At 42.4% G+C, this 24,917-nt stretch overlaps 1 protein-coding gene across 1 annotated transcript in view; it reads right to left on the bottom strand.

The window, feature by feature from the left end:
* The window catches only part of LOC124754737, a 179,108-nt gene that overhangs the window by 61,829 nt on the left and 92,362 nt on the right, over nucleotides 1-24,917 (bottom strand). The window contains 1 exon segment of the mRNA XM_047249029.1: nucleotides 7,377-7,605. Coding sequence (XP_047104985.1) covers nucleotides 7,377-7,605 — 229 coding nt within the window.

Raw genomic sequence — 24,917 nt, 5'->3', positions numbered from 1 at the left:
GGGCCTCTCCTGGGTTTCTGACCATATAGGTTGGACCCTAGACGACTGGAAAACCGTGGCCCTCTCGGATGAGTCCCTATTTCTGTTCGTAAGAGCCGATGGTAAGGTGCGAGTGTGATGTAGACCCCACGAAGCCATGGACTCAAGTTGTCAACAAGGAACTGTGCAAGCTGGTTGCGTCTCCATAATGGTGTGAGCTGTGTTTACATGGAATGAACTGGGTCCTCTGGTCCAAATGAATGGATAATTGACTGGAAATAGTTATGTCCGGCTACTTGTAGATTATTTGTAGCCATTCATGGACTTCATATTCCCAAACAACGATGGAATTTTTGTGGATGACAATGAAACATATCATTGGGCAACAGTTATTCACGACTGGTTTGAGGAAAATTCTGGTCAGTTTGAGCAAATGATTTGGTCATTCATCGAACTTTTAAGGGATGTAATCAAGAGGTCCATTCGAGTACAAAATCCTGTATCGACAACATTTTGAGGATTATGGACAACTATAGAGATTGCATGGTGCAATATTTCTGCAGGGGACTTTCAGAGACTTGTTGAATCCATGGCAAGTCGAGTTGCTGCACAACGCCTGGAAAAATGAAGTCCGGCACAAAACACGATATTATAAGGTATCCCATCCATGACTTTTGTCACTTCAGTGCATGTTAAGGACAAAGTGTATGTATTCCCCCCTCCCCCCAATACGAACCATGCTGGAAGAACTGGAGGAACGCATCATTGATCCTGTGACGGACATTGACGGAAACATACTAACGAACATATGGACGGAACTGTATTACAATTTGGATGTGTGCCAGGTGACCAAGGGCGCACACATTGAACGTTTGTAAAATTTACCAGGCAACTGGTAAGTGTATCTACCTTTTCGTGTGTCATCCGTCTTTGTACATTGTGTCTACACAGTGCTGTGAACTCTGATGAATCGTTTAGGCTAATCCTGTACATGTCTCAACTGTACATCGACTGTTAAAACTCGCTTTGAACGTAAGTGAAACACAACTGAACTGCATAGGAACAGTAATGAAGTGATTCGTTGACTCTTTTTACGACGCAAATCTGGGTTAATGTTGCATCCCGAGTGTCAGTACACCAGGAATCATTTACAGGAAGTAGGGCGAAGAGCAAGGCTGCTAGTTGCCCAGCTTCCACCTCAGCTCATCACGAAGTCCACCATTTGAGTGAAGCTACTGGAGTGGACAAAGGAGTGAAGCAGTATTTAGTGACTCTTTTAGTGTCAGTGACGTGATTTGAGAATCCACAATATATAAAGAGAACAGTATCCACTGGTATGTTTCTCAGTGCCACACTTTGGGGTGGAAAGCCATAGCACATAATTGACTGTTCTTATCTAGCAATAAGTGATAGAAACTTGGACAGTGCAGCGTACATCCAAGATACGAGGGTTGTCCAGAAAGTAAGTTCCGATCGGTCGCTAAATGGACACCACAGTGAAAACCTGATGATCCTTTGCACAGATGTGTTGGGTAGTGTCTCTAGTATGACAGTCGATCGCATCGAGACGCTCTTTTCAGTTGTGAGTGCACTGTGAGCGAGTTAAGCTGCCTAGAACAACGATGTCGCCTGCCAAGTAGGAGGGCCCATTGAGAGGCTTCGCCTTAATGAATGCAGCCCACCTGACACAACTGCCACACATTCCTTCTTCATAGAAATTCTCAGCCGCACTCTTCAGGGGCAGTGAAGACGCTCCTACAGCCATTTTTATGGGAACTGTTCAATCACCCTCAACACAGCCCTAATTGGCTTGTCATGAGTATCATCTCTGTTCACATGAAGCGCTGGATACAAAGACAACACTTGGGCGCAGGCTACGCGCTATAGACCAGTGTAGAGAATTATTGGAAAGCACAGGCGGCTGCCTTCTATGACGATGGTGTTGGAAATTTGGTATAACACTCCGACAAATGTCAAAGCCGGAGCGGTGACTATGTAGAGAAGTATCTGGAAAGTGTAGCTAACTCTTGCAAATAAAATGTTCTGAGTTTCACTGTGGTTTCCATTCAGCGACCGATCGGAACTTACTTTCTGGACAACCCTCGTATCATCCAACACATTCTGTTACCGAAGCTATAATGTCAAGGCAACGTTCTGTGAGCAAGATAATTCCCACGCAGACTCTTCTCCCTTTATCTGTTGTGTGCTCTCTTAGATAATTGTAGGCTTCCATGCCCGACTTGATTATCAGGCCGACTCCTCAATGAAGACGTTTGGGATATGATGGTATTACGTCTGATTCACTGACTAGGAGAAAGAACATGTGAAAGTAACATCGAAAAATGTCTCCTACATGAGACTTGACTTGTTACGTATCGGTCTTCCTCCAGTTGCAACGTAACTTTTTTTGTTTGATATCGTGGTTTTATGTGGCTATTTTCGTCTTACTTTTTCTCCTCAAGTCGCTTGTTACTGACTAAGGACTCACCTGACATTTTGATCTCTGGCACCGTCTCGTTTTCAGCCGTCTTGAAATGAAGGAAAATAGTGAGTGGTAGATGCTGACTGGCTTCTCGTGCGAGTTGTGAAGCTGAGCGGGCGCAAAATGGACAGCGCTCACGTTTATGTGACAGATCTGCCAAAATAAACTGAGAATCTCAGTATATGTTGGAGTGGACTTTATTAATTATTGATCTATTTAATTATTTTATATCTATATTTAAGAAAGACAGAGGAGTAGGGGAAAACAAAATAAACAACAGAAAAGTAACAGCAAAAATCATATAAGAGATATCACTATGATCATTTCCAAGTAAGATTACTGGAATGCATAGCGGATTTTAGAACATAAATCGTCGTCGAAGATGATCAGTGAACAAAGCAAAGGTATTATACTGTGGCTACTCTTGTGCTGCATACGAAGTGCCATAGAGAAATTTCCTAACCTATGTCTGCTATAAGTTTTCAAAAAAAATTTAAAAAATGAGTATGTAAATAAATAAATTACAAGCAAACATGAAATTAATAAAAGATGGATTTCTAAATGCAGAGAATAAATTATCATTGAAATAGGGACAACGAAAAGAAAAACATGTTATCATAGCGCGAGAAAAGGAACAATAAGCGCTTATGACCTTTGAAGACTTTTTTTCCAATAAAAGTTAATAATAACTTTCTGAAGTTGCACTTTACGTAAGACGAGAAAAAAATTATCATTTTCTTTCACCTTACACTTCTGTAATTATTATATCACTGTGCCTCCCTTTTCAACATTCTCGACTGTCGTTGGTGAAAGAGCGTCACCTATATTACTAAACTGTTATCCTGGAACCCAACACCAATTGCAGATTTCCCTTCTAATGGCTTACAGGGGCAACAAAAATTTGATTTTCTATACTTCACATAATTACTGACCGGACTTTTGTAGAATGTGCGAGAAAGCTGGTGAGTGTATCTATCTTTTCACGTATTACCCGCCTTTGTACGTTCGGTTATATACTTGTAAATAAGCAGTACTTTGAAACCCGTTGAATCATTTTCACTAATCCTGTACATTTATCAGATGTATATTAACTGTTAAAGTTCTCCGCGCGGGATTAGCCGAGCGGTCTAAGGTGCTGCAGTCTTGGACTGTGCGGCTGATCCCGGCGGAGGTTCGAGTCCTCCCTCGGGCATGGGTGTGTGTGTTTGTCCTTAGGATAATTTAGGTTAAGTAGTGTGTAAGCTTAGGGACTGATGACCCTAGCAGTTAAGTCCCATAAGATTTCACACACACATGTTAAAGTTCACTTTGAAGGTAAATGAAAGCAACGCAAATCCGAATTAATTAATTTAGTCATTAAGAGGTACAATCGTGTGTTAAAAGTTTAACACAACACGACAAGTGTTACGCTCAGAAACTGTGTTTTTGTCTTGAGCCAGCGTAATTAACGACGCTCAGATTCAACCAGTATTTGAGAACGACAGCACTTAGCGACTTCCAACAAATTTCACACATAGTTTACAGAACTTTTTCCCGCTGACTACCCCCTACAAAATGATGCAAAGAAGAAACTGTCACTCACTACGTTTTCGATGTTCATACAAACTTCAGCATGACGTTTTAATTTATTGCTTCTTTATTACCAACAATATTCGCAATACACTTCTCAGATAGTATCCACATATAGCACTGAAAGAACCTGCAAAATTATGTCATTGTATGACACGCATTTCAGTTAAAATGATCTCATAAGAATTTAGATACGTTAAAAACTAGCTTTTGCTTAAAATGGAGCGCAAATTACACAGGCTTTACTCATCCAGTGTTTCATAATGAGAGCACTTGGCGACTCCTAACAAAAGAGGCATAATTTCAAAACTTTCCTAAAAATTATCTCGCTTACATACTTAAAGTCAAATACACCGTAAGATTAAAAAAAAAAAAAAAGACTCACTGCTAAGGAATCATCCTAAGGAGACGGAAATCAGTAGATGTGATGTACATCTACAGACAAGAAAATAGAGCCGTGCTGCGGCTCGCGTTGTTGCTGTTTGTAGGTTTCCGCCCTCTGTTGGAGGCCAGCCGGTATCGTTTAGTTGGCATGGTTGTGGTTGTTTGTCTTCTTCTCGTGTTGACTGACGCCACTCGGTTTCACAAGCGTTGCCTGGCCGCTAGTGGCAGCAACGGCAGTTATCGATATGTAGTAACTGTTGCCCTATCTTTGGGGCGACGTCGTTGTTTTGCTGGGTCGTGTGAGTGGCAGTTCTGTTGGGGACTCAGGAGGGGCCAGGTCCGCACAGTGCGGGAACACGCCAGGACCGCTGGCGTCGCGCATGGACTGCCGGATGGAAGGGATGTGGTCACGAGGGTGCACGACTTCGTCGTAAACCGAATCCAGCAAGCTTTAAGATGAGTGCATTTCAATCCAAGTAGAGAAATTTCCATCATTGTGATATCTCGCGATTCTCCAGTGACCTGGGTTCGTGTTTCTGCTCGTAGTGTCGCCGAGGCAAAGAGCAGCGAGTGGAGTGCTTTCTGCTCTGGTGGTAGTGGTTCCTTTCTCGTTCCGGGCGCTCTAAACACTGTATTCTGGGGACGTAGTGCTGAACGCCAGTTCCGGCTTTGGCGTATTGGCTCAAAATGGCTCTGAGCACTATGGGACTTAACTTTTAAGGTCATCAGTCCCCTAGAACTTAGAACTACTTAAAACTAACTAACCTAAGGACATCACACACATCCATGCCAGAGACAGGATTCGAACCTGCGACTGTAGCGGTCACGCGGTTCCAGATTGTAGTGCCTAGAACCACTCGGCCACCCCAGCCGGCTTGGCGTATTGTCCCATCGTTGCATTTAGTTTACCGGACGTTAGGTAGCTTCAGCAAGATTATCATTAGTCATTCGTTAGACTGGCACTACTCTGAGGTACCATCTTGTGAAGTGAATGCAACACTTGGCTGCCTATCTCATCGCTCGCGAAAGTGTTTGTTGCCGGACCTTCTCAAGAGCTCAAGTACTGGAGCATTGTCTGAATCAGTTGCTCGTTTTTTTAATCAACTTTTGCTATTGTGTTTGCTGGTTTACAGCAGGTTTCCAGTTCTTTTTAATATTATTGCCGTTCCTGGCTTGTAAGGCCTTCAGCCGTGATTGTGGTCATTTGCCTTAAAATTTTTATTTGGTATTTGAATTTCGCAGTAAGCCTTAAAACCTTATTTACTGCCATTCTTGGCGTCTGATGCCAACTGCTGTGTTTGTGGCGACTTGCCTTTAATATTTCAGTACCTGTAATTTGTAAGTTGCAGCGAGTTTTAAACAATTCTTAATTTATTGCCATTCCTGGCGGATAAGGCCTTCTGCCAAGATCACAGTGGCTTGTTTTTAAAACATTATCTGTTGTACCTGTATTTAATGGTGATTTGCTAAATTGTAACTCACTGAAACCTCTATTATTTACGCTGTTGTTTATTCCTTCATTAATGACGTGCGGTATTTTTTATTTATTGTTGAGTCTGGAATGACTGGTTTAAAATAAATTCTGTGTAATTGTAAAAGGCAACCAATAGTAACTGATTACTGCCCTGTCCTCAATCGTAACCGAATCCTGCCTTTCCTTGACTAGTATCAGGTTTCACAAATGATTCCAACTTTAGAAAAATTGGAGGATTTATTCGAGAGAAAGAGCTTCACGAATTTAGCAAATCGATAGAGCTTTGGCCTACCTATGGCCCTTTGCAAGCAGTTATTCGAAATGACGTTGACTGGCAGAGTTGTAGGATGTCGTTCTCAGAGTATTGTGCCAAATTCTATCCAACTGATACGGTAGAACGTCAAAGTGCCGAGTTGTTGTCGGACCGTATGGCTGGTGATAGTCAGGCTAGTATCCCACCGGCGTCCAGGGCGTCTTCAGAGACGTATTTGCCAGTGATCGGGGCTCATTTCGAAGCGAGACTCCTGACAGAAGACAATTAGACTGCAGGCAATGAGATTCAAAGCCGAGAAGGTGCCTGGAGACGCCTCGAAGAGCGGTGGGATATCAACCTGACTATCACCTGCCATCTGACCCAATATCCAGTAATGATGGTCTGGGGTGCCATTTCTTCTCGTAATAGGACCCCCTTTGGTAATCATCCGCTGCACTCTTACAGCACAGTCGTACGTCGACGATATTCTACGCCCTGTTTCGTTATCCTCCATGGCAAGCCATCCTGAGCTTATGTTCAGCAAGATAATGAACGTCCACACGCGTCGAGAGTTTCTATTGCTTGTCTTCGAGCTTGCTAAACCCTGCATTTTTCCAGCAAAGTCGCCGAATCTTTCCCGATTGAAAACGTTTGGAGCGTTATGGTCAAGGCCCTCTAACCATCTAGGGTTGACGATCTAACGCACAAACTGCAGAAAATATGGCACGATATGCTTCCGGAGGATATACGAGAACTCCATCAATCAAAGCCAAGCCAATAACTGCTTGCATAAGGGCCAGAGGTTTTGACCTGCTCGACTTGAGAAGCACTTTCTCTCGAATAAATCATTCATTTTTTTCTGAAATTGTAATCATTTGTTTGCCTGCACAAAAACAAATACATCTGCCGATTTCCGTCCCATTCGGATAATTGCTTCGAGATGAATCTTTTTTTTTCTTATTCTTAGAGTCTATTTGAAATTTTAACTCATTTGTAATCACACGTTTGAAGTTGTTTTACAGATGGGAGTTCGATTCTTTAACGAATCGGTGTTTACGGTTACCGTAAGAAAATAGGCGTTTCGATTTCTTGCTAGAATGTAAATGTTACTGATAAAGCTCGTATCTTGACGTGCAGCCACCTGCTGAAAACCTGATTACTGTACTAGAACCGGGCACGTGATGTAGCGGGTGTCCACGCGGTGTAACTGGGCTGTAACGCGCTCGCCGCCTCACCTCTGCGACGCCCAGCGCCGTGAGGACGTTGCCGGCGCCCGTGCAGGCGAGGTTGAGTTGGTCGCCCTCCTGCAGCGTCAGCAGCTCGCTGGACACCTCCGGCTCCCAGAAGCCCTTCGCGTCGGCGCTGCCGCCTGGCAACAGGAACGGTGGCTGCGGGTCTGGGAACGCCGACTCGTCGTTGATGTCCACCGAGCAGCCTCCAGCTCGTTCTGGAGCATTGGAGAGGCTCGTCATTCAAAGGAAAACTAACTGGAATATTTACTGGCTAGATTGTAAAAATACACATAGAAATCGGCTGTATTTTTTTATTGTAAGGGGTGGACATTATTGATAGTGGCGGTACTCTGAAAATATACACAGAAACCGATCATATCTTTTCATTTGTAGAGGGTGGACAGAAAATACCTCCCTTTTTTATTAACAGAGCCACGGAGGTTCGATGCTCTATGGAGACAGTACCATGGCGCTGGCTGTATCAACTTTATACTAGCCCGAATTACTTGACGAATCGTAGTGAACACATTCCCACAGTTATTTGTTGTGACGTGTTGTTGTGACGGTACACTTATCCTAACAAAAAAATGGCTCTGAGCACTATGGGACTTAACTTCTGAGGTCATCAGTCCCCTAGAACTTAGAACTACTTAAACCTAACTAACCTAAGGACATCACACACATCCATGCCCGAGGCAGGATTCGAAACTGCGACCGTAGCGATCGCTCGGTTCCAGACTGTAGCGCCTAGAACCGCTGGGCCACACCGGCTGGCTTCTTATCCTAACAGAAAACTTCATAAATGTAACACACATAAATGTAACACACATGTACTTGGTATGCCGGTGAAAATTTGTCTTCAATTTTTTTTACATATTCTTACTTTTTACATAATGAAAGAACAGAACAATGAATAATGTTTTCTCTAAATTTTAATAAGTGAGATAAAAAGGTCAGTCTCGCAAACGTTCATCTTCAGATTAATGGATTTACACATTGCTTATTTAAATTACTTTTTATCTTTGTATACCACTCTGTGGTTCTTTGTGGATTTCGTCTTTTTTAAAGGTGTCGTTAAAAGATGGTATAGAAACATGAGCATGTTCCTTCTCAGATTCAAGGCTTCCATGCCACTGGAATGTCTAACACCAAAAATGGCTTAAAAACTGGGTGTTGATTCAAAAATCGTTAGACAATACGTTAATAGAGCTTTTGGTAATGTTAGTGACAGAAATAGGGTGAAACAGAGTTGAATGACTGACAAAACTCACAACAAACACTAAAGCAATATCATACAGTATAAAATTAGCGTCTGTACTTGGGCAGTTTACAATCGTCTGTGTTTCTCAGATGACTACCAGCAAAGGCAAAAGACCAGCGGCAGGACAACTGTAAGAGACTTTGTTCGTAGAAAATCCTCCGGAAAACATGTCTATGTCCAACCAAAAAAGACCATGCTGTCAGAAAAATATTGATGATCGTCAAGCGTTCTGTGGAACGCCTGATGGTTTCTGCGATGGCAGTCCTGAAGGGAAGAAGAAAAGGACGCACCTTTCGGCTACAGACGAGTCTCCAGTAGAGGTTTATCCAAGCTCAACAAATAAAATGCCCAAATCCGTAGAAATCAACCACAGAAAATTTCCGCAGCACACAGAAGAAAACAAAGATTGAAGATAATTTTGGCTGGTGGCATCTGTGACTACGACATAATTGAAATGCATGTTGTTGACACAAAATGGGCCATCAGCGGTGACTACTATCGGGAAAGGATGGTTCCTGTCTATATTTAAGCAGTCCTTAATGATCTTTTCCCTTATCCAGACAGTGCTGTTCGTATGCAAGATGAAGCAACATCTCACAGTCAAACCAACGATTGTGATTCTAAAGATAACATTCCCTGTTGCTGGGGCTGACTGTCCTGGAAACAGTCCAGACTTAAACTCAGTACAGCATACAATCTCCCAAGATGCAATAGAGAATAACGTATTTCACGTGTTCACTAGAAATGGATTCCATCACCACTGAATATGATGATGTTTGGTTTGTGGACCGATCAACTGCGCGGTCATCAGCTCCTGTACAAAGTACCACCTTTTACACGGTCCAATTTTTTTATACAACCCAATCTAGCCACAGTCACGGATGATGATGATGATGATGAAATGATGATAACACAAACATCCAGTCCCCGGGCAGAGAAAATCCCCAACCTGGCCGGGAATCGAACCCTGGACCCCATGATCCAGAGGTAGCAACGCTAGCCACTACACTACACATGAATGTCTTCATAATCTTGGACGCATTACAAAATACTGAAGAACTGACAGATGACTAACCATATCGTTCATTCAAATGTAGAAGCGTGTTTCTGGTAAAATAGTTCTGTATAGCAAAAAAATTATAAAAAATGCTTGAGGCAAAAACTTTCAGTCCACCTTGTAAGGCCGTGGGTCTAAGGCGCCTCGTCACGGTTCGCGCGGCTCTCCCCGTCACACGTTCGAGTCCTCTCTCGGTGATGGGTGTGTGTGTTGTCCTTAGCGTAAGTTAGTTTAATTACTGTGTAGGCCTAGGGACCAATGAACTCAGCAGTTTGGTCCCATAGAGTCTTACCACAAAAAAAAAAAAACCACCTTGTAGGTCCTCAACCAGTAGAAATTTACTGACAGACAACACTACGCCACATCTGTTTGATTTTATAAGGTGCTTTCATTTGCTGTTCTCATACTATTCAGCCTTCAAGGTGCGACGTTACTTTCTCATGTCAGTAATCTGTACTGTTTCATTTTCGCCGCTATTTCATGGTTATTTTATGGAGAGTATTGGACATGTGGGCTTGGGAAGTAAGCTTTGTCTTTTTCTCACTGGAATGGTGCATCCAAGTGTGGTTTCAGGCTCCTACTGTCGACAGAGGGCAGTCAGTGGATCTCATTATGAGAGGCGAGCTTCCCCATGGAGATGTGGAAGTCAGGCTGCAGCCAGCTTCGTGCTTTTGTGGACAGAGATGGCACCTGGCCTAGCTGAGGACAGGGGACATCGTGCCGCCACTGCCGTCCCCAGAGAATAATTGAATATGACATTTTTGCCTTTTCTGCACGAACACCGAGGTTGAACTGCCACAGCGGCGTCTGTCTGGCGTTAAGAAAGACGAATTAAGTCGCCCGCCATCATGCTTGTTTTCAAGAAGCCGAAAAACTGAGGAGACATTGTTCTACACGAAACCAAATCTCTTGTTACTTAGTATACATTTTGCACGCTAAAAGTGTCGGTCAATTGTACGACTTAGGGGTGGGGGTGGGGGGACCAAACAGTCCGAGGTCATGGGTCCCATTCTATTAGGGAAGAATGGGGAAGGAAGTCGGCCGTGCTCTTTCAAAGGAACCACTCCGGCATTTGCCTGAAGCGATTCAGGGAAATTACGGAAAACCTAAATCAGGATGGCCGGACGCGGGTTTGAACAGTCGACCTCCCAAATGCAAGTCCCGTGTGCTAACCACTGCACCACCTCGCTTGGAGCCAAGACTGGGAAGTTTCTGCTGTGTTGCCCTATTTATTCATGACATAAGCGATATTCTCGTCCGTCACTTACCAATAGCGTTGAGTTTTTAAGAGTAGAGAATTGAGTAGAGAGAAGTAAGTCTTAAGGCATTCGTGTTCCAGCCACCATCTGCTGCTGCTGGGTGCACATTTTTGCTGATTTTGGAGCAATGCAATTTTCGTAATCTGTGGTCGTGCAATTCATATTCCAAGCAGCTCACTAATTACTCGTTCTGGCACGCAACATCAGATGCCCATTTGATTACAGTTTGTGATTTTGTCTCATTAACGTGGAATTTGCGAGCTACCCAAATAAGGATAAATTGTTGCGTTTGTCCATGCACTCTTCCATACATTTGGTGGCTCCCCATAGTTGTGACGTCATTATGAGTGAACTCACTCTAGGTTACTTACAAAACTTTGCTCTCTTTTAAATAACTGTGTACTGTGTGTTGTGTCCACTATTGAGAGTAAATAAAATTTATTACTTCAAGAATTGATTTAACAAGATCCATTAAGTTATGCTACAACTTTTCCATGGTTATGCGACTCACTAATAATAATAATAATAATAACTGGCAGCAACAAATCAACAACTCAACCAATTACTAAAGATAACAGAAGTATTCAGCAATGATATAAATATGGCTTTTGGAACAGACAAATGTAAGAAAAATAGCATAGTCAAGGGAAAACACACTAATCAGGAATATTACATATTGGATAACCACAGCGACTGCATAAAGCGATGGAAAAAACAGATGCCTATAAATATCTAGGATACAGACAAAAAATAGGAATAGATAATACAAGTATTAAAGAAGAACTAAAAGAAAAATATAGACAAAGACTAACAAAAATACTGAAAACAGAATTGACTGCAAGAAACAAGACAAAAGCTATAAATACTTATGCTATACCAATATTGACCTACTCATTTGGAATAGTGAAATGGAGAAACACAGACCTAGAAGCACTCAATACACTTACACGATCACAATGTCACAAATATAGAATACATCACATACATTCAGCAACAGAAAGATTCACATTAAGCAGAAAGGAAGGAGGAAGAGGATTTATCGACATAAAAAACATACATTATGGACAGGTAGACAATTTAAGAAAATTCTTTCTAGAACGAGAAGAAACTAGCAAAATACACAAAGCAATCACTCATATAAATACACATCGGCTACACCACTGCAATTTCATAACCACTTCTACAACCCTTTAGATCACATAACATCAACAGATACGAAGAAAGTAAATCGGAAAAAGAAAACACTACATGGCAAGCGCCGGTATCATCTAACACAGCCACACATCGATCAAGACGCACCCAACACATGGCTAAGAAAAGGCAATATATACAGTGAGACGGAAGGATTCATGATTGCAAAACAGGATCAAACAATAAACACCAGATATTACAGCAAGCATATTATTAAAGATCCAAATACCACAACAGATAAATGCAGACTTTGCAAACAACAAATAGAAACAGTAGATCACATAACAAGGGGATGTACAATACTAGCAAATACAGAATACCCCAGAAGACATGACAATGTAGCAAAAATAATACATAAACAACTTGCCATACAACATAAACTAATAAAACAACATGTCCCACATACAAGTATGTACCACAAAATGTACTGGAGAATGATGAATAGAAATTATACTGGAACAGAACCATTATAATAGATAAAACAACACCACATAACAAACGTGACATCATACTCACCAATAAAAGGAAGAAATAAACACAACTAATCGAAATATCCATACCCAATACAACAAATATACAGAAGAAAACAGGAGAAAAAATTGAAAAATACATCCAACTGGCTGAGGAAGTCAAGGACATGTGGCATCAGGATAAAATTGACATTATACCAATTATACTATCAACTACAGGAGTCGTACCACACAATATCCACCAGTACATCAACGCAATACAGCTACATCCAAACATATATATACAGCTACAGAAATCTGTAATTATTGATACATGTTCAATTACCCGAAAGTTCCTAAATGCAATGTAACATATACCGTACAGTTAAAAGGAAGTCACGCTTGATCAAGGTCCACGTCACTTCCATTTTTAACCAGACCTAAGGTCTGAGAAAGGAAAGAAGATAATAATAATAATAATAACTGTAACCTACTGCGCACCTAAGCTTATTGTTCTCACTATGACGATGTTATCGTTGTACACAGTGGCCAAATCCAACCATCACTCTCTTGTTATTCAGTGAAGGTAAAATCATTGCACTCGCTCAGTCTTATCTATACAGGGTGTTACAAAAAGGTACGGCCAAACTTTCAGGAAACATTCCTCACACACAAATAAAGAAAAGATGTTATGTGGACATGTGTCTGGAAATGCTTAATTTCCATGTTAGAGCTCATTTTAGTTTCGTCAGTATGTACTGTACTTCCTCGATTCACCGCCAGTTGGCCCAATTGAAGGAAGGCAATGTTGACTTCGGTGCTTGTGTTGACATGCGACTCATTGTTCTACAGTACTAGCATCAAGCACATCAGTACGTAGCATCAACAGGTTAGTGTTCATCATGAACGTGGTTTTGCAATCAGTGCAATGTTTACAAATGCGGAATTGGCAGATGCCCATTTGATGTATGGATTAGCACGGGGCAATAGCCGTGGCGCGGTACGTTTGTATCGAGACAGATTTCCAGAACGAAGGTGTCCCGAGAGGAAGACGTTCGAAGCAATTGATCGGCGTCTTAGGGAGCACGGAACATTCCAGCCTATGACTCACGACTAGGGAAGACCTAGAACGACGAGGACACCTGCAATGGACGAGGCAATTCTTCGTGCAGTTGACGATATCCCTAATGTCAGCGTCAGAGAAGTTGCTGCTGTACAAGGTAACGTTGACCACGTCACTGTATGGAGAGTGCTACGGGAGAAACAGTTGTTTCTGTACCATGTACAGCGTGTGTAGGCACTATCAGCAGCTGATTGGCCTCCACGGGTACACTTCTGCGAATGGTTCATCCAACAATGTGTCAATCCTCATTTCACTGCAAATGTTCTCTTTACGGCTGAGGCTTCATTCCAACGTGATAAAATTGTAAATTTTCACAATCAACATGTGTGGGCTGACGAGAATCCGCACGCAATTGTGCAATCACGTCATCAACACAGATTTTCTGTGAACGTTTGGGCAGGCATTGTTGGTGATGTCTTGATTGGGCCCCATGTTCTTCCACCTACGCCCTATGGAGCACGTTATCATGATTTCATACGGGATACTCTACCTGTGCTGCTAGAACATGTGCCTTTACAAGTACGACACATCATGTGGTTCATGCACGATGGAGCTCCTGCACATTTCGGTCGAAGTGTTCGTACGCTTCTGAACAACAGATTCGGTGACCGATGGATTGGTAGAGGCGGACCAATTCCATGGCCTCCACGCTCTCCTGACCTCAACCCTCTTGACTTTCATTTATGGGGGCACTTGAAAGCTCTTGTCTATGCAACCCCGGTACCAAATGTAGAGACTCTTCGTGCTCGTATTGTGGACGTCTGTGATACAATTCGCCATTCTCCAGGGCTGCATCAGCGCATCAGGGATTCCATGCGACGGATGGTGGATACATGTATCCCCGCTAACGGAGGACATTTTGTACATTTCCTGTAACAAAGTGTTTGAAGTCACACTGGTACGTTCTGTTGCTGTGTGTTTCCATTCCATGATTAATGTGATTTGAAGAGAAGTAATAGAATGAGCTCTAACATGGAAAGTAAGCGCTTCCGGACACATGTCCACATAACATATTTTCTTTCTTTGTGTGTGAGGAATGTTTCCTGAAAGTTTGGCCATACCTTTTTGTAACACCCTGTATAGGGAGAGCTGCGTCGATTACCCCTAGAATTACAAGTTTGCAGTGTGTTGTTCATGACTGTTTGGCTATCGACCTTGAGGTATTCAGACATAATAAACAACAACATACTTATAGCAAAGTATTAGCATAACGTAAGTTCAGGGTCATTGCCCACGCAACAGCTTAAGTTTTCAAAGCCATTATCAAACACCGAAAATGCACACCAAAAGACTAATATGTACTATTATATCTCTTCCTTTATCTACAAAATTAACGAACAGTAGAGTGGAAACTCATACTACTTACATAAACTGTGAATAAACAAGTTGCATCATGACAAAATTTTGTGAAGAGTACATAATCTCCTACGCAGAAAGCAATTAATTTTTGATTTTTATATTTGACCCTTTGAAGACGTGATGGAGGGCAGATGGAGGGGGCGTGTTGATTCCGACCATGTTGCCGCTCTTGATTCTTTGATTGAAACAATAAAATAAAATTACGTTTAGAAGAAGAAAAATATTATTTTACTCATAATGACATGGTGATATGTGTGATCATAAGATCGCTAAGGAAGCTGAATCGATATCGGCTCCTCGTACCGTTTCCTAGATGAGAGACTTGGATACCGATGGAGTTGGAGACGATGTGATATGTGAAATTTTAAAGCATTTCCGTGTGGTGGATGGTTACATGGCTCCATAGCTGTGTAATCCTTTCTGCGGAAGAAGAAGCTCCGCCAAACAGCTGCAATTTTTCCTTGAACTTTATTCGCAGACCGATTTTGGAAACCTGTATCTGCATTAACAGTGCTGAACGATGAAAGAAAAAGTTGTGTTAGTAATGAAACGAAAAAATTTACGTATAATTTTTACAAAAATATCTTTCTTGTACCGTGCAATATGCGTATAAATTCATACCATGCCAAGTCCTAAAGTAAGTGGCACATTATGATACATTTTGGATTTTGCACTCATCACAATTGAAATATTCTAAACGTGTACTTCGTTTTGATATCGGATGCATAAGTTTCCGCAACTGGTCTAAGAACGATGATCAAAGGAAAACTGTACGTCTTCGATGGATCAACTTTCACTAAAAAATTACATGAGAAAGGTTGTAGGATCATTACATGGATGGTTCATAAGACGGAAAGTAAGTGTGGATACAGACTGTATTGTAGAGAAAGCGACATGAGAGAACTCTAGGATCAATAGTTGGATGGGTCAAGAGACAGAATGTAGATGGAAGGGGGCGTATAAGACATTTAGAAAGATTGTGTTACGCTTGATTTGAAAAAGAAGAAAGAGGTTGAGTAGCCTGTAGCTGATATGTTGCGTAGATCTCAACAATCACTTATGGATTGAGAGAAAAAAGATGTTGAAATTATCCTGACAAAGGACATGAAACGAGTGGGGATGAAAGGAATGAATAACATGATGATAGAGGCGAAGCAGCTGTCCAGGATCCTCGAAGTTGGAGCATACAGTGGGGTGCTTGGTTTCAGTTTTCCAGGACAATTAGGACTGACAAGAAAGAGTACTGTGATCTAGGGGATAGGCAACATGGTGCGTAGAAAGCAATGTAGGATTTTCTGCAAGAAATGCAAAAAGCATAAGCAGCAGATAGCAACTCATTACAAAAAGTCTATGACGAGACAAGCGTTACAAGGACGACGCCATTACGACAGAAAACAGCAAGGATTCGGTGGACAGACGAAACGCATATTCAGGAAAATAAACCACGAAGAAAATAATTATGAGAATGGAGTGCACTGAATACAAATACAGGAAACAAATTCCTTTAAAATGCTGCAAACATTTTCAGATTAGTGGCGACAAAAAGAGGAAGGGCCAAATGATCCAGTTCCTACTATTTGTAAATGTTGTTTATTAAATAAAATTATCAAATCATAACAAGTTCCTTTTATTTATATACGTTTTCATTAGTTCACTAGTCACTGGCTTCAGTGTCAGACTCAGCCTCTTCCCTCACTTGTAGGGCCTACTTTGGACAATACTCCGTAATTGCTGAAACTGAAACAAGACAAATTAGGGCATTTTAATATGAGCGCTAATGATGGAGAAAATAGTTTTCAAATTTAAGAGTGTTAAAATTGATTTCTGTTGGACCGTGAGGTGTGCATGAACAAATGACATCCATGTAACCAAAGTATGTGCCAGTTACAATCTACTCGTATTACTGTTCAGTAATACTTAAGATATAGTAATCCAAAACAAATTAACATTTGCGTCGTGAATTCAATATTAAATAAATAGACAAGAAACTCAGCTGGTAAAATTACACCAAGTCAATAAGTTGAAGTAAAAAATAGGGGACTTTTCGTAATGAATGAGGTTTAATATTCATATTATTTTGATTTAGTCATTGAAATTGAGTATATTTTTATAAATTATTACTTGGAATAACATGTATTTACTCATTTACAAAAATGTTTAATGTAACATCTCCAACTGTATTTTCATTTGACGTTATTTATTACTCGAGAATGAAACTGAGTGGAAAATATGTTTAAAATTACTTTGTAACCGCAAATAGCGAGCGAGGTGGCGCAGTGGTTAGCAGACTGGACTCGCATTCGGGAGGACGATGGTTCAAACCCTCGTCCAACCATCCTGATTCAGGTTCTCCGTGATTTCCCTAAATAGCATTAGGCAAATGCCGGGATGGTTCTTTTGAAAGGGCGCGGTCGACTTTAGTCTCCATCCTTCCCTAATCCGATGGGACCGATGAAATCGCTGTTAGGCCCCTCCCCCCAGTCAACCAACCAATCCTATGGAATAAACACAAAAATTATAACAGAATCTGCCAGGGAGAAAACGGGGTAGCGTTTTGACTAGTAATAAAAACGTCCTGGGGCGCGGGTTCGAGCACAGTAACTGGTTAAATTTTGAATAAAAATCATCGGTAATGGCAGCCAAAGAGTTACGACATAGGTAGTCACGTTTGTTCTGTCAAAGGTCTTGCCAATGAGGGCGAAGGAGAGAACATCAGTTAGGGCACTCTTTCGCCCTGGGGGTGGGACAATGTCCGTAAAAGGTGGGAGAATCAGCAATAACCTATGGCATGAGGATTCACAAGGCAGTGGAAACCACTACATTAAAACACATAACGTGCAGCCACAATACATGTGGCCCGTAAATGAAAAAGTGGCATGAAAACCGCTCCATTGACAATAGATTCCGAATCAGTCCACCATTCGAGTCTCCGTTAGAGAATTGACAAGGGGGCGGTAACCATGAGAAAAAGTTGGAATAACCAACGAAACGGTAACATTCTAAGAATCGTATCGTGAATGTTTGAAGTTTGAACGTGGTAGAGAAGCCAGACAAAGTGAAAAAGAAAATGCAATGTGTCAATCCAGATATAATGGGGGTCAGTGGAGTGAAATGGAAATAAGATGAAGACGAATATATTGCCATATCAATGTTGTTGTTGTTGTGGTCTTCAGTCCAGAAACTGGTTTGATGCAGCTCTCCATGCTACTCTATCCTGTGCGAGGTTCTTTATCTCCCAGTACCTACTGCAACCTACATTGTTCTGAATCTGTTTAGTGTATTCATCTCGTCACATCAATAACAAGATAAAATGCTATTACGGGAGTAGGCTTTGTTATGAATACGAAGATAGGGGAAAGAGTGAGTTACTGTGAACAGTTAAGTGGTAGATTTGTTCTGATAAGGATCGATAGCAAGCCAACGTCAGCAACAATATATCGGATACGCATGCCAGGGTCACAAGTAGAATACGAAAAGTTAGAAAAGTATATGAGGATCAGAACGTAAAGGGAGAGGGGTATTGAGCCGTGGAGGTGGGGGACGGAATATAAAACAAAGTTACAGGAGAATATTAGCTCCGTGTTACAAGGAACAGTCAAATGAAATCAAGACAGGTGGAAAATTGTTAATTATTTTGAAAATAATTGCCATAACTGTTAATACATTTATCCCAGGATTAGACAAGACTTCATGGAAAAATGTTTGCGGTGGCCTACAGAACCTTGATTACAAGAATGCATTGACCATCTTGCCTCGCAGTGGCCTAAATGTATCAACAATTATGGCGATTTCTTTTGAAATAATAAAAGGTTTACTTACCTTTTTCTGTCTGCCTCGTATTCATTTGGCTGTCCCTAATAGGAATGAGAGAGGTGAGAGACTGAATTCTGCAATAAATATCAGCTAGTAATAGCGAATACACTGTTCAAACACCACAAGACGAAGATGTACACTTGGAAAAGGCGCGGAAACACGGAAAAATTCTCGTTGGATTACATTATGGTCAGACAGAGATTCGAAATTAGGTACTGACTTGCGAGACCCATGGAACAGATGGATCACAATTTAGTAATGATGAAGAGTAGCCTGATGTTTAAGAGAATAGTCAATGCTGAAAGATGTGGGATATTAAAGCGCTGAGAAATGTTGAAATGCGTTTGAAATTGTCGAAGGCTGTAAATGCTGCGATAATGAGCGTCACAGTAGGCAGTTCAGTTGAAGAGGGTTGGACTTCCCTAAAACGGGCAATCACAGACATAGATATAAGGAAAGCAACTATGAAGAAACTATGAGTAGCAGAAGAAACACTTCAACCGATCGACGAGAAAAAAAGTAAAAATCATTTAGAAGTGTAAATCACTTAAGAATGAAATAAATCGGAAGAGCGAGGAAGCCAACGTCAAATGGCTACGGAAAGAATGTGAAGAAATCGAAAACCATATGATCGTTGGAGGAACTGATTCAACACAAAGAAAAGTCGAATCAGCCTGCAGTGAAATGAAAAACAAGGGCGTCATTTTTATGAGTGCAAAGGTAATTCCACTGTTAAACGCAAAAGAGAGAGCAGATAGGTGGAAAGAATATCTTGAGTGGCTCTACAAGGGGAAGAATTTGTCTAATGACGCGATGGAACAACAAATGAGAGACTACATGGAAGGCTCAGGGAACTGAGTATTAGAGTCAGAGGTCAGCAAAGCATTGGAAGACTTGCAATCAAATAAGGCAGAAGGGCTACATAATATACCCTCCGAATTTCGAAAAACATTGTGGGAAGTGGCAACCAAACGGCTTTTCAAGCTGATGCATAGCATCTATGAATCTGGAGATAGACCGTCAGACTTTCAGAAAACGCCACCCATGCCATACCGAAGATAGCAAGGGCAGATAAGTGAGACGACTATCGCACAATAAACTTAATGGATCAAACACCCAAGATGCCAACAACAATAAACATACAGAAGAACGGAACATAAATCTGAGAATCTGTTACACGACAGTCAGCTTGACTATAGGAAAGACAGATCTGTCGTTGCGACTAATAATGGAAGCAAGACTTAACAGAAGACTTGTTCATAGGATTTATTGTTTTCGAAAAACATTCGACAATGTGAAATGGTATTAGGCGTTCGAAATTCAAAGGAAAAGAGGTGAAGTCTATTGATGAGTACGATTAATAAACAATATGCAGAAGAAGGAAAAAATAAGAATGGAAGACCAAGAATGAAGAACTCTGATTGATAAATGTGTAAGACAGGGATGCAGTCTTTCGCCCCAACTATTCAGTCTATATATCGAAGAAGCAATGGCGGAAATAAAAGATATGATATCAACGATAATATTCACTGATGATGTTGAAACCCTCAGTGAAAGCAAAGAAGAATTACAGGACCCATCGAATGTAATGGACAGCCAAATGGGTACAGAATGTGGAGTGAGAGTAAAACGAAGAAAGCGAAAGTAATGATAGGTGGCGGAAAAGGAATTAGCAGTAAACTTACATCAGAAATGGTGTCAATGAAGTAGACAAAGTGCAGGAATTCTGTTATTTTGGAGGCAAAATAACACTAATAAATGAAGTAAGAACGACGTAAAAAGCGGACCATCATAGGAAAAAAATGCATTCCTGGCCGAAAGAAATCTGTTAGTATAATTTTAATTTCTTTATTGTAATTTCATTCCCCTGCCCCACACAGGCCAGTGGCACAGTCCACTGCTCTTCAGCCAAACGGCTTTATAAAACACAGAAAGGAGGATTCATACATAAAAAGGGGGATACATACATAAAAAGGGGGATATAAAAGGGGACATAAAAACACTGAAAATGGAGATGAAGGGAGTTAAAATACACACTAATATGGGGACATACACTGGGGGACAGTTAAAGTTCGACAGTTAAAGTTCGACACAGCTGGCACTTTGAAGCGCACTTAAAAAAACACTGAAAGAAAAATAACGTAAAAGGCGACCACAGTATAAAAAGCACATGAACAAGCATGGACTATATACAGATTGAGCACAAAATTAAAACCACATCACAAGATGACACTGTATAACGGCACAGAACACAAGACTAATGCAGCACACTTGATAATGAATAAAAACCTCGGAGAATCTGCCAGGGGGGGGGGGGAGGGGGAGAAGCGAAAAGGAAGTGAGAAGGAGAAGAGAGGGAGGGAGGACGAGGTGAGGGGAGTGCGCCAAAGGAGGGTTGTGGAGGGAAGGGACAGGAGAGGAAAACAGCAGAGGAGGGGGTGCAGCGATTCAGGGAGGGAAGAAGGAAAATCTGCTCTGGAAGAAAGAGGGGAGAGGAAAAAGGGGGCCCTGGGGAGGGGGGAACAAGGCCAGGTTACAGTTGGGAGGAAGGGTAGATGTCATGGCGAAGTTCAACATCCGGGAGGGGGAGGTGCTGGAAATTGCCCTGACGAAGGAGATGGAGGGTGTGGAGGTGGAGAGAGGGAGGGATACAGCGATAGAGGCACGACAATGGGCGGGAGGTGGACAGGAAGGAGGAAACCATTGGGCTGGGGGGATCAAGCCTGAAGACAGTGTAAAGGATGTGGAGATGTTGGAGGAAAAAGAAGAGGTGGGGGAAGGGTATGAGGTCATACAGGAGTCATGTGGAGGGAGGAAGGTGGATACGGAAGGCAAGGCGGAGTACGTGGCGTCCAAGGATTTGGAGGGCCTTGTAAAGGTGGGGGGGGGGGCGGAGATCCAGGCAACATTGGCATAACAGAAGATAGGACTGATGAGGGATTTGTAAGTGTGGAGGATGGTGGAAGGATGCAATCCCCAAGTCTGGCCAGGCAGGAGGTTCAGGAGGCAGAGGTGGGAATGGGCTTCCTGCTGGATGGTCAGGAGGTGAGGGGTCCAGGTGAGGTGACTATCGAGGGTGAGGCCAAGGTATCTCAGGGTGGGGGTGAGCTGGATGGGACAATGATAAATGGTGAGGTAGAAATCGTGGAGATGGAAGGAGCGGATGGTGCGGCCTATGATGATTGCCTGGGTTTTGGAGGGATTGATACAAAGGAGCCGCTGGTTACACCATGTGGTGAACTGGTCTAGGTGGGTTTGAAGGGTGCGTTGGGACCGTTAAAAGGTACGATAGAGAGCCAGGAAGGCGGTGTCATGAGCATACTGGAGGAGGTGGACGGGAGATGGCAGCAGTGGGATAAAAGATATACGGGAGTTGGTGTTGTGGAAGGTGACATAGGTAACATGTCGTGAAAGGAAGGAAGCAACCAGATAGACAAAATTGATAGGCAGGGCGTAGGTCTGGAGTTTAAAGAGGAGACCGGGATGTCATACGTGGTCAGAGGCATTTTGGAGGTCGAGGGAAACAAAAATGGAGGAGCAACGGGAGTTAAGCTGGAGGGAAAGAAGGTGGAAGAGTTAGTATCAAACACTGGCCGTAATTTGAGGAAATTCTAAGAGTGTACATTTCGAGCACAACATTGAATGATAATGAATCACTGAGTATGAGAAAACCGGGAAAAAAATCGGAACGATTAAGCTGTGATACTATAGAAGGAGGATGAAAATTAGATAGAAGAATCAGCGAAGAAAGGAACATATGCAAAACACTGACAAGAACAAGGAACAGGACGACAGGACATTTGTAAACACATCCGGAAACGATACAGAGGGCGCTGTTATGCGCTGGATCTTATTCCCCACTTTCGGGCGGCTAGTGGCTTTTGGGGATTTAGTCCACAATGGGTCTTTTTCTAGATGGTTAGTAGGTGGGGATACAAATTAGCTTTTAATGGGGTGTTAGTTCAAGGTACTATTTGAATTAGACAAGTTGTGCGATTGCAGACTGTAACGTAGTTCTGTAACATAGTTCCGCATAAGGTGGAAAGTTAGTTGCCTGGATTTTAGCATGGTTGTTGGAGAAGTAATAAAACACCAAAATGATAAAGGTTGTACGAGCGGCGTTCACTAAGTAATGAAACACTTTTTTTCTGAAAGCAGATAAGTTTTATCCAGGATTCCAATACACCATATTATTCCCCACTCTTTTGGCTGCAAAAGTCTATTTTTCAACATAGTATCCGTTCAAGGCGACAGCCTTAACCACCTTACTGGGAGGTCGTGTATGCCCGCATGGTACCACTCTACTGGTCGACGTCGGAGCCAACGTCGTGGTGTATCAATAACCTCATCGTCATCCACGTACTGCTTCCCACAGAGTGCATCCTTCATAGTGCCGAACAGATGGAAGTCGGAAGATGCGAGACGCGGGATGTACGGTGGACTAGGGAAAACAGTCCAGTGAAGTTCTGTGAGCTCCTCTCATGTGCGCAGTCCACAGCTGGCGGTCTAATGTTTAGCGTTGCTGCCTCTGGATCCCAGGATCCCAGGTTCGGTCTCTGGCCCGGTGGAAGATTTGCTCCGCCCGCGGACTGGATGTTTGTGTTATCCCCATAGTTGCATCATCATTTGGGAAAGTGACGAGACTGGATAGTGAAGAGAAAGGGAATTTGTGTGAGCGCTGATAGCACGCAGTTGAGCGCCCCACAAATCAAATATCATCGTCATCCGGTATGCAGATTTGTGTGAGGCCTTGCGCTATCGTGGGGAGAAGTTCGTTTATATTTTTGTGGCGACAAAGACGCTGAAGTCCTTTCTTCAATTTTCTGAAGTGCCACAATACACTTCAAAGTTGACCCCTGCACAATGTTGGATGACGTCAAGCAGACTAACCCTCTCCGAGCCCGAGAAGACCGTCACCATGAGTTTATCGGCTGAGAGTGCGGCTTTGAACGTTTTCTTATAAGGATATGTGGCTTGGCGCCACTCAATTGATTGCCGTTTTGTTGCTGGTTCGAAGTGATGAACCCAAGTTTCATCGCCTGTGACGATGTTCGACAAAAAAACTGTCACGATCAGCCTCGTAAGGCGCAAGCCGCGCCACACTGAAGATCCTCCATTGCTCTTTACAGTCTTCTGTTAGACGGCGAGGAACTCAGGGGGTACACAACTTTGGGTACTCCAACTGGTGGACAGCGCTATCAAGAGAGATGTTCAACTGTGCAGCGAGGTCTTTGATTTTGTCGCGTCGATCACCTCCAATGAGAGTGTCCACGCATTCCCACATTGGAGGAATCACAGCCGTGGGGTGTCGGCCGGAACGCGGGAGATCGAATAAGTTTGCGACAATGACAGACGCTTCGCCCAATGAGTCATCGTGCTTTTGTTCACTGCCAGGTGGCCGTAGACATTCTGCAGGCACCTACGAATATCTGTAATGCTCTGGCTTCCGCCAATAAAAGCTCAAAGACAGCTCTCTGCTTGTAACACAGCTCCGTTACAGGCGCCATATTGAACGAGAAATATAGAGCCGCCACCTGTCGGAACTTTATGACAATATATGAGCTAAAGCGCGAATATTCCACGATTTCTTTCCACAAATTCTGCATTTATCAATCGATACTAACAGAGAAAAAAATGTGTCTTACTTAACGCCCCACGTATAGTATGTCAGTGGGTGGCAGTGCAACTACACATGATTTGCTTACATCTGATGACACTGTGAAGAATTCGAAATTACAGCGTAACTCACAGTGCGTAAAATTATAACAAATAGTCGTGGGAGCAACGTGGAGTGTTATACACTGAAATTATTATATAACTTTCATCCATGTGAGGGTTCTTCGTATGATCCCATGTGTTAGAGGGATAGCGGGTCTGAGTATCAATCAAAATGTCCTCGGTCCGTGTTCGAACACCCTCTCGCTTAAACTTTGAATAATAGTCAGCATTGGCGGACGAAGACTTACGGCATAAGAAGTCACCCTCATTCTGCCAACGGCCTTGTTAAAGAGAACGAAGGAGCGGACAGAGGT

This window comes from Schistocerca piceifrons, chromosome 1, assembly GCF_021461385.2.
Source record: "Schistocerca piceifrons isolate TAMUIC-IGC-003096 chromosome 1, iqSchPice1.1, whole genome shotgun sequence".
NCBI classification, from domain to species: domain Eukaryota; kingdom Metazoa; phylum Arthropoda; class Insecta; order Orthoptera; family Acrididae; genus Schistocerca; species Schistocerca piceifrons.
This window is presented reverse-complemented; position numbering and strand designations above follow the sequence as displayed.